At 38.8% G+C, this 13,457-nt stretch overlaps 1 protein-coding gene across 5 annotated transcripts in view; it reads left to right on the top strand.

Moving 5' to 3' along the window:
• scn8aa (sodium channel, voltage gated, type VIII, alpha subunit a) overlaps nucleotides 1-12,795 on the top strand; it is a 46,115-nt gene extending 33,320 nt beyond the window's left edge. For all 5 annotated transcript variants that reach the window (XM_043225011.1, XM_043225006.1, XM_043225012.1 and 2 more), the window contains exons 21-27: nucleotides 1,473-1,595; nucleotides 7,803-8,087; nucleotides 8,182-8,235; nucleotides 8,307-8,444; nucleotides 8,577-8,681; nucleotides 8,773-9,043; nucleotides 9,154-12,795. In XM_043225011.1, the coding sequence (XP_043080946.1) occupies nucleotides 1,473-1,595; nucleotides 7,803-8,087; nucleotides 8,182-8,235; nucleotides 8,307-8,444; nucleotides 8,577-8,681; nucleotides 8,773-9,043; nucleotides 9,154-10,301 (2,124 nt within the window). In that variant the 3' untranslated portion in view covers nucleotides 10,302-12,795. The remainder of the gene's footprint in view (nucleotides 1-1,472; nucleotides 1,596-7,802; nucleotides 8,088-8,181; nucleotides 8,236-8,306; nucleotides 8,445-8,576; nucleotides 8,682-8,772; nucleotides 9,044-9,153) is intronic.
• The last annotated feature ends 662 nt before the right edge of the window (nucleotides 12,796-13,457 follow it).

Raw genomic sequence — 13,457 nt, 5'->3', positions numbered from 1 at the left:
TTATAATTTTGTGAATATTTATATTTTATCTATTTTGAGAGAAAAATAACAGTTTTTGTATAACTTTTTAAATATGTGAAACAAAAAATGTAATTCATTTTAATTGATGCCACCAAATCAATTCTTTTTTTTCCAGGGGGATTTAGCAGTGAATATTTCTGTGCAGGGATTATTGATGCATACTGATGCCCTTGTGGGTCATACCTGTTGAAAACCGCCAATAATTCTTAGCTTTTGGTTTCAAAATTTCAGCTAGCATGGTTTCTTCATTAATGGAATATGACAGCCATTCAGAATAAAGCTTTCACCTTTAATAGAACCCCCTCTGTGAAATGGTTAGCTTTCGGTGTTGTGGACTTTTGCTGTGTTTTTACCAAGTCTTCGTCAGTGATTGGTTGGAGGTGTGAAGGTCTGTTTGTATACTTTTTCAAAGGGGTGCTCAAGCCTGGTGTCCCAATGCCACTGCCTATCCATTGGTGTTTTTGTTCGCGAACAAGCCTTTTTTGATCTCCTCATTTGCACCAGTCCTTTGCATCAACATACATGCGATATAATCAATACGGTTCTCTAGAGAGCCATTTTGACCGATATGACCTTTCTGCCCTTTACGCTCACGTTCGCTTTATCCTTCCAGCTAGCATGGAGGGCGTTTACTTTTCCACAATGGATGGCATTTTGAGTAACCAGGGCTTGGGTTCCCGCAGAGTGATTTTTGTCCTTTGGGTGCTGTCTAATGTCCATTTACTATCTGCGCCCCCCTGATCTCCCCTTTCGCTGTCACGTTACTATATCAATGTGATGCTCTTTAAACTGTAAAATCAATGTAATTTGCAATTTGACATACATGTACATGTTTACCTGTATTCTTTCTCACAGGTTCCATTAGTTTGTCTATCTTAAATTAAATGGGATTTAATGCCTCAGCCAAGAGCGACATGGAGAGACAATGTTAGAAGGGCAAGGGTAAGGTTCTTGCAGTATGTTGGGTTGGGTTGTTTTTTTTTAATGTATCTGCAGGGGTCAATCTTCTCAACCCCCCACGTCCCCAAGGTCCCCTAACGTACTTCATGAGCCATGCGTTGTGCGCTTCTCTGTCTTTTTTTGTTCGAGTCTTATGCTTCTCTTTCTTTCTGTCTCTTTCTTTCAACCACAAGTTTCTCCACAGGTGTAAGGAAGCTCACAAGGGTTGGTGACCTCCCAAAACTAACAGAGCGCAAAATCCTGGGTTTATCCTCTGCCTCTAAACCCCTATCTGTACCTGTAACCGATACTAAACATGAGTCTTTCTCTCTCTCTCCTTCTTGGGGATATATACATGTATAAATGCAGTGTTATATATGTATATACCCATCCGAACTGTTGTGTATGTGTGTAAACCAACGTTCCAGCAGCTCTAGAGGCCATCTCTTCCCTCATGAGCTTTCTCCCGTCTAACAGTATGGATCCTTTTTTGCTTCTCTGTTTCTGTGTAGGTGTCTATAGTCAGCCTTATAGCTAATGCGCTGGGCTACTCCGAACTAGGGCCCATTAAATCACTCAGGACACTAAGGGCCCTGAGACCCCTCAGAGCATTGTCACGTTTTGAAGGGATGAGGGTAAGATACAAAGCTATAGAGCTGATCTCTCTGCATGCCCATTCAGCAGTTACAGCATGCTAGAACTGATCCAAAAAAAACAAAAAAAAAAAAACGAACGACAAGGACCACGAAACCATACCGGGGGACTTTTTTTTTTAAGACAGCCGCCAATGAAAAGGACTCACCTTTTCATGCATACCTCTTCTGTACCACATTAATGATCCAGTCATGATGCAGCTGAGATAACTGAAAAACAAAACGGATGTGAAAAACTTCCCTGATTTAACAGAAATCGGGTGTACGATTGACTGCTAGTTAAGTCATTGTCAGATGTATCAAAGCTGCCTCATTACAAATAATATTTCCAATTGGCCCTAGAGGACAAAAATAGCATGAACAATTATTTACAAAACCAAACGCTACACCATTCAAATCCCTTCTCATTTCACACAACATTTGATCTGCGATTGGCTGTTCATTTGGCCTGACTCTCAAACTCTGCTTTTGATGGAGAGCCCCCTTCCTTCCATTTCTCCTCTGTTACACTGACCCTGTCTCTCAGAGAACAACCAGCAGCACAGAACACTTTACCACTGAGGTCTCCACTTCAGCAGTACTACAGCACACTAGATATGACTCAGAACGCATTTAATATAATTGACTCTTTGCTAAGCTCCACCCCCATTGGTTACTGTTGTCCGCTCTCTGTGAGTGTTGTTAAAACGTGAAAAGTATCTTTTATCTGCCATCTTTTTAAGGAAATTAAATTATGCAGTACTTAGACTGAGAAGTGTTGAGATGTTGAATCGAGGAAAGCTCTAAAATACATCAAATACTGGGATTTCTAGTACTATGAATTTTAATGCATTTATGAATTTAATTAATTACAATTCAGATTGTCCATATTTAAGTTAAAAAAATTATTTTGAGAACAATATCTTATAATGATCATGAAAGATTGGGAAATACTGCATGTATATTTTAACATTTTGTATCCACCTTATTTGTGGATGACTTCTGACTTCCAAAGTCATCAGTTTCCAGTTATATTAGCTGTACAAAACATGTCATTTTGATGGTATCTTAACATATTATTTTAATGCATTATCTGAATTATAAACACATCGGCATGTAGTGAAAACAGTTTTTATCCTTTTTTCTTGTTATTTCTCTACAGCAGCTAGTTAACCAGAAATCTTGCTCATTCACAGAAAATTACTTGCTTCTGTGTTGAAAAATAAGGTGTATACATTAAACTGTAGGTTCACATTTTAATTTTAATGTTTTTATTCATTAAGCATGCAGCGAATTAATCAACAGTGACAGTTTATAATGACAGCATTTATAATATTACTAAAAATCATGCCCCAAATCAGACACTGAAGACAGGAATAATAGTTGTGGATAATTAAAATATTTAATAATAATATTTTACAATATTACTTGATAATATTTTGTCAAGATAAATGAAGCCTTGGTAAAAAAAAAAAAAAAAAAAAAAAAAAAAAAGTGACTTCTCTCAAAAACATTACAAAATCTTACTGCCCCCAGACTTACGAACTATAGAATAATTTCTTTCAAATTCCATTTAAACTGTCCAAAGATGCATATCTACCATCAAATGTAATAAAAAAAAACAGCTTTGTATATGAAGAATGGCTGAAGCCTAATTGGTCACTGACGTTTAAAAGCTTAACAAAGAGTCAACTGGGCTAGGTGAAGGAAATAAGCTATTTTACATTAGTCAGAGAGAAAAAATACGTGTGACAGTTTCATTATAAACAAGAAACATTTATCAGTGCTGAATGTTTGAACACATGCAGGTCATCCATAGCCGCCATCCTAACAAATTTGGCAAAGATGGGTACTTGACCCCTTTGATGGTTGTGAACAGTTGCACCTGGTTGTTGTCACTTTCAGTCTTTCTTCTCTTACCTGTGGACTGGTTGCCCTGAGCTTCTGTATCCTCTCAACCCCTCCTCACCTCCTCCCTGCCCCTCATCTGCAGCACCGTGCAGCGTCCTCCCTGCCTCCCTCCCTCCCTCCATTTCACCCTGTTCACTTCAGCCCATTTGGCCCCGCGCTGCCCGGCCCAGAGCAGCGTCGAGGAACCAAGCCGCTGGAGGCTCACCTCACCCCTCTTTGCTTGTCTAGGATCTGCACATGGAACTGTAAAAAGAGAAACCCTGGGTGTGAGAGGGAGATATTTGCTAAGCTTCTGTATCTCTCTGTATTTTCCATCCGGTTTCCAGTTGAAACCTTTAGCAGCGTGGAGTGAATGACATCTTTTAGATTTGATTAGTTGGGACATTTTATAGTAGTTACTAGTCAGTGGTTTACAAGCAGTCAACACAGAAGCTTAGGAAATGTACAAGACCATGGAAGTGAGAGGTTTGTGTTAGTTTTTGCTTCTAAACAGAGTGAAGTGTAAAGAAATCAGTGTAAAGAGATCTGTGATCTCACACTGCTGTTATGACTAAAGGTATGTTTGGACCCAAAAATGACAGATAAGGTTTTTAAGTTATCGAATTTAAAGCTATATTTGATGTTATGTTTGCCATTATGCTAACAGGGCTCCATATTTTAACAAAAATTGTTGCAAATGTGATTTACAAAAAACATGACCACCGTTAAAATCTCGTTGGCATGGGTAAAGAACATAATGGCAGACATGATGTCTGTCCTGCTTTGAGTGTTGAGTGTTTGAATGTTTCAAGAAACGAATGTGCTTATGAATAAGTTGTTTAAATAAGACTCAGTCAGTGACATTTTCAGGCAATGATTTCCTTTGTGAATAACTCAACTCTCTCGATTGTAAACAAACAAATTACTTATACTTATAAATATATATTTTAGTCATTTATAGGTCATAGACAAAGTCATTTGGCTCCTAAATGTTTCTATTTTAAGAGCCACTGGCCCACTAGTCATTTTTTATTTTATTCTGGAGCCCTGTTATAACAATTTTATGGCAGTTTATTTTATAGGATTTTGTAATTTAGTAATTTTTTCTTCGTCTTCTGTCTTTCTTGTATATCTTAATACTTTTAGTTTCGTACATAGTTTAAACTGTCATTTTTGGGTGAATCGAAATGGTGTTTTCCTAGATATGTTTTGTTTGTGTACCTATAATTGGATTCATCAGGGTGTGTGAAATCAATTTTATGTAACTAAGCATATATAAGTCAAATAAGTACAGAGGGAACGAGAAGTTCTTACCCTAGTAAATAATCAATTTCAATGTTCATCAACTGATATGCTGTTTTGTTTGAAATTAGAGTTAAAAATGAATAAATGACTTGATAAGGAGACTCAACAGTGGAGAGATAAAACCAGCTTAGACTGAGGAATGTTTGCAGTTTTTGATAGCCGAATCTCTGGCCAGATATAAACACATTAAGTATAGGAATTAATTTTGTCCGATGAAGTGTTTTGATTATCTAAAATTTGATTTACCTCATTCAGTTGTCTTAGTTTTTCTGTACCCCAAATCATTTATCGAATCCCAGCCAGCTTTGATACGGCAGAAATCTCTCCACACTGCTGCCTCTCCTGTCCATTTATTTATTGATTTTAACGGTTCTTGAGATTGCACAAAGATGTCATGTAACACGCATGTCCTGTTCAATTGCAAATGCACATTATGCACTTTTGAAAGCCATTTTCCCTCACTTTGATATCTGTGTCGATTCTCACAAAGATATTTTATGTCTATGTGACATTTGAACATGTAGTCTCTATTTAAAGATGGACAGTAATTCTCTTGACCAGTGCTTTTTCCTGGGGGTCTTTCAATGTTCAGCACTCCAAATTTGACTTATTCTATCAGCCTGTGTTTTTCTGTCTTTCTCATTTTGAAAATGTAATACAAATCATCACTCAAAAACATCTGCTAAAGTTAGCCTGGTCCCCTGCACTTGCTGAGAGAATCCTGCCATCCTCTGTGCCTCTCTGTGTGTTCAAGGGGGGAATATGGCTCCACTTTTCAGTATGTGAGAGATCTGCATGCTCAGCTGCCTGCCTGAGAGCTGCGGCTCGGCTGCCTAACACAGTTAGTGAGCGTCTCCTGGCACGCTCTGCTCATCGCTAATCACTGATGGACAATGTCCTGACTGGGACGGTGGGGGAGGGGAGGGGAGGGATGTGGAGGCAAATGGGTTGTGGGGAAGACGAGATGATGTAAAGAAGGTTTTAAGTTACTCAAGCTTGTAGTGGAAATGTTAAAGTAGTTGGGTGGTGGGTTGTAGTTTTAAGGATGCAACTGTTTGCTTTTGGGGATGTAGAAAGTGTGAGTCTGTGGCATATTTGTATGGAAGTTTTTGCATTCATTTTTATAAATATACTGCTTAGTCAGAGAGCTACTATTTAGGGCTGTAGTCCTAGAAGATCTCAGCACTGTGCATTTTGATGAGTAGGACATGAGGACGTTTCTCAATACACAATAGGCATAAAACACTAGGCTAAAAAAAAAAAAAAAAAAAGCTCAAATGACCTGCAGTTTTTCACAGAGATTCTGAACTGTGCTTCTGATAGTTTACTACTCTACAACACATAGGTCACGTATCATTGCCAACAAAATGGATGCAGTATTTCTTGTATGTGTTATATCATACTACACTCCTACTTACTTAAAGGGATAGTTTACTTTAAAACTAAAATTTAAAGTTTATCAGGTTACCCCAAGAGCATCTAAAGGTGTAGGTGTCTTTTTTTTTCTTCATTAGATTCAATTTTAAGATCCTTAAGTCAAACCATTGTAGTTTGTCAGTCATATAATAGTCAGTATAGGGAACTTTCTTTTTGAGAGGAAAAGAACATGCACAGAGAAATCCAAATTAAACCATACCCCATCATAACAATACATTTATGGTCAAAATTGGATCTAATGAAGAAAAAAGACTTACCTACTGCTTAGATGCCCTTAGGATAAGCTGGTAAACTTCAAATTTTAGTTTCAAAGTGAACTATCCCTTTAACATCTAATAATAGAGTACATTCTGTAGATTCTTCATCAAATGCAGTGTGTAATTTTGGATGCATCTTTCCACATTGTGCAGTGCTTGGATAATCCAGGGCCAGAATAAGGAACCACCTATTTAGGACTCAAATTTTTGCAAAGGATTTATTAGCTTTGAAATTAGTATAGACAAGTAATAGTATTTACTGTTTTTTGTAAAAGTCATAGGCCACCCAAGGAAAACCAAAAATAAGCTAATTGTGCTGACACAAATATGATTAATCGAAAAAAAATAAATTTATACATATATGCAATTTCATTTCTAAATTACAGCGATTAAGCGTGTATTTCTCTGCATTCAGAGGATGCTGCAATCATGTGTTATTGGTCACATACAATAACAAAACACTATTAGTTTAGCAATCAGTCATAAATCTTGATCACTTTTCACCTTTCTCTCATTGGCCATGTTCTGTTATCACTCACGTGACGCCTTCATGCCCTTTCACACAAGACGCTGCACTATGAAACCCATTCATTTAATGGCTTGCGCTGTGCTCTGACGGTTTGTCACAGTGTCAACCAAATTGCAAAATAGTTGAACATTAGCAGCCAGTGCAGTGCATTCCACGTCCTGTGTACAATCTCAAGCGTCCCCACAAAATAGCAGAGGTTGATAGGTTAGTGTTCTTGGCCAAGAATCTTTAAGGGTTCTTAAGGTTTAAACCTTTGGTTTTCTTGATATTTAAAAATTTTTTTAAACGGAATATTGTAATGCATTACTTTTAAAAGTAACATTCCTCAACACTGTAAGTCATCATATGAAAACTGCTATTTTAGGTATAAGATGTTCTTAAAAAAACAAAAGAGACTATGTGAAGGGGAGAAAATTAATAATAGTAATTAATAGCTCATATCCCTGATCTGAAACTGTAGTCTATGGGAAAACAAGAAAGTCAACTGTAGAATTATAGCAGGAACCTTGGACATTTTCAACATAGAACTGAAACAAAATAAAGACAGTGTAGACAATAAGCTTTGAAGGAATTTTCTTGGATGGCCATGTGACTGAAACAAGACTCAAAGATAGTTTATCATTTGTTAATACTGGACACTGATCAGTGTTTATAGTGTCATTCTTTTTATTATGCCATGCAAATATGCAGCCACAAATGTGAATGTTTGAATGTGTTTCTGTGTTTGTGGATTTGCTGGGCCATTTCAGGTCTTTAACACTGTACTGCCTTGTCTGTCCTGCTCTGCTCTAGGTGGTAGTCAACGCCTTGGTGGGTGCCATCCCTTCCATTATGAATGTCTTGCTGGTTTGCCTCATCTTTTGGCTGATTTTCAGTATCATGGGTGTCAACCTGTTTGCGGGAAAGTACTACTACTGCTACAATGCAACTGAAAAGGCAATGTTCGAAATTGATGTAGTCAACAACAGATCAGAGTGCCAAGCATTGATAAATGATAACTACACAGAGGTGCGCTGGAGAAACGTCAAAATCAACTTTGACAATGTGGGTGCTGGTTACTTGGCTCTACTGCAAGTGGTAAGACTACCTGTCTGCTTTTAGTTTCTAGTAAGTCGTTTTTTTGGCTGAATATGTTAAACACTGATATTAACATTCCCTTTTTACTGCTTAGGCAACGTTTAAAGGGTGGATGGATATCATGTATGCAGCAATTGATTCACGAAAGGTGGGATGTTTGTGCAATCTTAAATGCCACCTGAGTCAAAGTACCTGTTTAAACAGTTTTTTTCTCCTCAGGTGGAAGACCAACCAAAGTATGAGGACAACATCTACATGTACATCTACTTTGTTATCTTCATTATATTTGGCTCTTTCTTCACACTCAACCTCTTCATTGGTGTCATCATTGATAACTTCAACCAGCAGAAGAAAAAGATAAGTCTCTTTGCCCACTTATAATTATGTTTTTATTTGCTCTTTTGCATTTAAAGTTGCATTTAAGTGATTTTAGCAGCATATTTGGTTTTTGTGGAGCAGATTTTAACCAAATACTTTTTATGACTATACTTTGGAGGGCAGGATATCTTTATGACAGAGGAACAAAAGAAGTACTACAATGCTATGAAGAAGCTTGGCTCAAAGAAACCTCAGAAACCCATACCCAGACCCCAGGTACAATACTGATAGAATGTGTGATATTACAGTAATTTAATTGATTGAATAGAGCCCTAATCCCAAATCTATGCAAATTTCTCCTCTTTAGAACAAGCTCCAGGGCATGGTGTTTGACTTTGTGACACAGCAGGTCTTTGATATCTCAATCATGATCCTCATCTGTTTGAATATGGTCACCATGATGGTTGAGACAGATGATCAGTCACAGGAGACTGAAAACATTCTGTACTGGGTTAACTTCATTTTCATCGTGGCCTTCACTTCTGAGTTCGTCCTGAAGCTCTTTGCACTGCGTCATTACTACTTTACCAATGGCTGGAACATCTTTGACTGTGTTGTGGTCATTCTCTCTATCGTGGGTGAGTGAACAACTCCTACTTTGATTTTTGTTTAGGTTTTGAAATACAGTGGTGTATGTTTGTCTCATTTGTCCTTTTCTTCTCCTTGCTTTCTATCCCCCAAACCACAGGTATGTTCCTGGCTGACCTGATCGAGAAGTACTTTGTGTCACCAACGTTGTTCAGGGTTATCCGTCTGGCTCGAATCGGACGTATCTTGCGTCTGATCAAAGGAGCAAAGGGCATTCGGACTTTACTGTTTGCCCTGATGATGTCACTGCCGGCCCTGTTCAATATCGGCCTTCTGCTGTTCTTGGTCATGTTCATCTTTTCTATCTTTGGCATGTCAAACTTTGCCTACGTAAAGCGGGAATCTGGTATAGATGACTTGTATAATTTTGAAACATTTGGGAATAGCATGATCTGCCTGTTCATGATAACCACCTCAGCAGGGTGGGATGGCCTTCTTGCTCCTATTCTCAACTACCCACCGGATTGTGACCCGAATAAGGAGAATCCAGGTACCACAGTGAAAGGTGACTGCGGAAACCCTTCAGTGGGCATCTTCTTCTTCGTCATGTACATCATAGTCTCGTTCCTTATTGTGGTGAACATGTACATCGCCATCATCCTGGAGAACTTTAGCGTCGCCACAGAGGAAAGCGCTGATCCACTTTGCGAGGATGACTTTGAGTCCTTCTATGAAATCTGGGAAAAGTTTGACCCCACTGCCTCCCAGTTCATCACCTTCGCTAAGCTGGGTGACTTTGCTGACACTCTGGAGCACCCGCTGCGCGTTCCCAAGCCCAACACTATAGAGCTGATTGCTATGGACCTGCCTATGGTGAGTGGCGATCGTATTCACTGCCTAGATATCCTGTTTGCCTTCACCAAACGCGTGTTGGGTGACAGCGGTGACCTGGACATGATGCGGCAACAGATGGAGGAACGATTCATTGCTGCCAATCCTTCCAAAGTGTCTTTTGAGCCCATCACCACCACTCTGCGCCGAAAGCAAGAGCACATGTCTGCCTCGGTCATTCAGCGTGCTTACCGTGCTTATCTTATTCGGAGAGGCTTCATCTGCAAGCGCTTGCTCAGCAGCAGCAGGCTGGAGAATGGCGGGACCAATCAGGACAAGAAAGAGGGCACGCCTTCTACTGCCTCGCTGCCGTCCTACGACAGTGTGACCAAACCTGAGAAGGAGAACCTGGATGAGAGCGACAGCAAGGGCAAAAAAGGCAAAAACCAAAAAGAGGTCAAGGAATCCAAGTGTTAGGAATGATGGAGACTGAACTATCAAGTCGAGACTAAAACTATCTATTCCAACAAATGTATAGAAAATCATTTGCAACAAAAAAAAACACAGAACTCTTTGGGTAACAAGGTTGTTTACAGACAACAAATGCACCGGCAAAGCAGCTTGGTTTTTACAGATTTAATGATGACCAAACCAACCTATGAGCTTACTGTCTTAACATTTGTGCTCAGTGACCAAGACTTTACTGTTACCAACTGCAGCCGAAAGGCGCTTGCAAAGAGAAGCAAAATATTGACCTATGGCAGACATCTTTGATAGGGACCACCTGCCAAAGGACAAAGAAGTACAAAGCAAGCTCATAAGATGGATTCCTTTGCACCACCATGTGTGGAGTTCAGCATTCCTCTGCTATGGACATCCCTTTCAAACACTACACTGCCGAAATCCCACGGAAACCTCCCACTTATCCCAGGAGGATTCTGGGACTTTGTATTTTAACCATAGGAGAACCAGTAATAACGACGTTAACTCAATCATGTGGAGTGTCCGCCGTAAAAAAGAGAAACAACAAAAAAAAACAAAAAACAAAGCAGAAACATTATGCAAGGGTTTTCAGTTGTTGTGATGAATATCTCACCTTATTTGACCCACAAAAAGTAGGGAAAAAAGTTCAGCCCATGTCATTCATTTCGTCATCATATCTTTGTTATACTTGCAGAAAAAAGACATTTTATACATGGGCTTTCACATCGATATTGGGTTGGGGGATTTATCAGGGTTTTGACTTGGGCTAAAGGGGACTTACTCAGACCGAGTTCCTGGTAAATAAATAAATAATTGTGCTCGTTCAATGCATAGAAATGACTTGCATGGTGGCATGTTTTGATCAGGAATCATGCATGTATAATCATAGTCCACTTGACACTGCTACTCAAACCACATCAGTGGCTTGACCATACATTCGATACTGTCCACTAGTTATCAAATTAAATAGATATAGCTGGGAAATGATTGGTCAATAGCAACATATTTAACTACTGGCTATGACAAGTATATTTATACTTACCCCTCGTAAAGCTTGCTTCCTGATTAACCAATTCTCACACCATGCGTCATGTGCGTATTTTAAGGTGGTCGATCAAAGCTCCTTCGTCCTTCATTTGGATATACAATGTGGCAACTGCACATTCGTTCACCCGTAGGGGTGTTTCACTGCCCTGGACTTGAGGAGAATTTGGGATGACACTTTGGAGAAACAATTTCACTCGAATCAAATCTTGGGTTCATAAACCTTGATTTGCTTTTTTGCACCAGCAATATGATTCAACTGCCCCTCAATGTGCAGCTGAGGCTCCAGTAGGGCCTTCAATAGATCTTCAAAAGGTACAGACACCATGCCATTTAAACCTTTACAATGCTTTGTCAGGCCTCGATGGGAGGCCGTCTCTTCGATTTTCCTGGAGGTACTTGTCTTCATGTCAGCACATCCTCATGTTTACCATTTAAAGAGGTTGTCAGTTGTGTTAGCATCTTGTTTTGTCTTAAAGATGTTGAAGAAAGCACTCGAGTAGCCATTTTGAATGCATCCTGTGTAGACATTTAATAGCTTTCTCCCTGTTGAATGAAAAAAGTGACTGATGTACAGTATATTTGGTATAGCTTGGATTATACATGTAAACTGGCCTTACACAGCAGGAAAACAAGGAAGGTGGCACTTTTAGAATGAAGTGATGGGTACATGTGTTGTCTGATAGCATGCAATTTATTTTAGCCAGTGGTGGTGATGCTACGAATTTGTTCGTTGCTACCTCTTGAGCAAACTGCCATCCCTTCTTGCTCTGGGTGCAATAGAAATTGTTCGGATTTGCAGCCGTAATTCTTTCGTTTACAGTATTTTGAGTAATGTTTTATTACCTCTCCTAATTGAGAAGAATTAATGCTAATTCTGGTGTGGGCTAGCCCAGTGTGAGGTGTTATGGTGGATCACAGATAACGTAATACAATGCTAATACATAGGTATAGGACTATGAGATCATAGAACATCTCTGACCGCTGGGTCAGCAGACGTAGGCCACCAGAGAGCCAGAGTGCGGGAGAGCACACCAGTTTACAAACCCACTTCCTCTACTACTCAGACCTGTAGGTCTGCTTACTGCCTGAGATCTGTAAATCAGTGTGGGTGCTGTGGACTTAAACCAAATGAAGCCTGGTGAAACACTTAGACTACCGTGTAGTTTTCCCCCCTAACTCCCATTTTAGTTCAGATGTGAAATAAAAAATCACTCTCACTGACTGTATGACAAGTTAATGTATCATTCAATGTACAGGAGGGGGCTATGATGTACATGGCACAATTGCTGAAAAGAATGAACTTTTTGAGGAAAACTATAAGCATTGTAATATATTATTTTCTTTTAAATGGCATGCTTTGTTGTGGGTTTTGTAAATACAGAATTTTAAAGAATTACTGCTATTAATCTAATAATAAATTATAACAATGATATAGAATGGCTTCCAGCTGATGCCCTTGTCACATATTTAATTTTTTTTCTAACACATTTCACTTTTATTAAAGGGAAATAAATGATATATGATATGTATCAAGAATATTATACAAAGAATATATACATGCATATATATATATATATATATATATATATATATATATATATATATATATATATATATATATATATATATATATATATATATATACATACATATATATGTGTGTGTATGTGAAAGGATATACAAATGAGCACTGTAATATTTCATTTATATGCAACATGTCCAGTGGATGTCCAAAAAAAGTATGTTGGAGATGAACACACGCACGATTGTTATCAGCGCTGCTTGGATATTTAAATCTGATACTGTATGATGAGAGGGTTATGCAACCAGCACACCTCTGTAACCTTGAGGTTTTATTGACACACATACAAACACTCATTTACACATGAATGCACATATATGCGCCGTCCTGCCTATGGACATTGTGTGGTCACCCACCCGAGCCTGAAAGTCTAAAACAGTCACAGAGCAGTTTATGTATTTTACTCTAAAGGCCTCCCCGAACACTTCAGTGCCGGTACTCTCGGGCCTGAACAAGTTTTGTATGCATTTCGTATCCGGGTTTTATGTGTTCAGTGGTCTGTTTCTAGTGCTACTTCACTA

The sequence above is a fragment of the Puntigrus tetrazona genome, chromosome 23, assembly GCF_018831695.1.
Source record: "Puntigrus tetrazona isolate hp1 chromosome 23, ASM1883169v1, whole genome shotgun sequence".
In the NCBI taxonomy this organism is placed as follows: Eukaryota; Metazoa; Chordata; class Actinopteri; order Cypriniformes; family Cyprinidae; genus Puntigrus; species Puntigrus tetrazona.
This window is presented reverse-complemented; position numbering and strand designations above follow the sequence as displayed.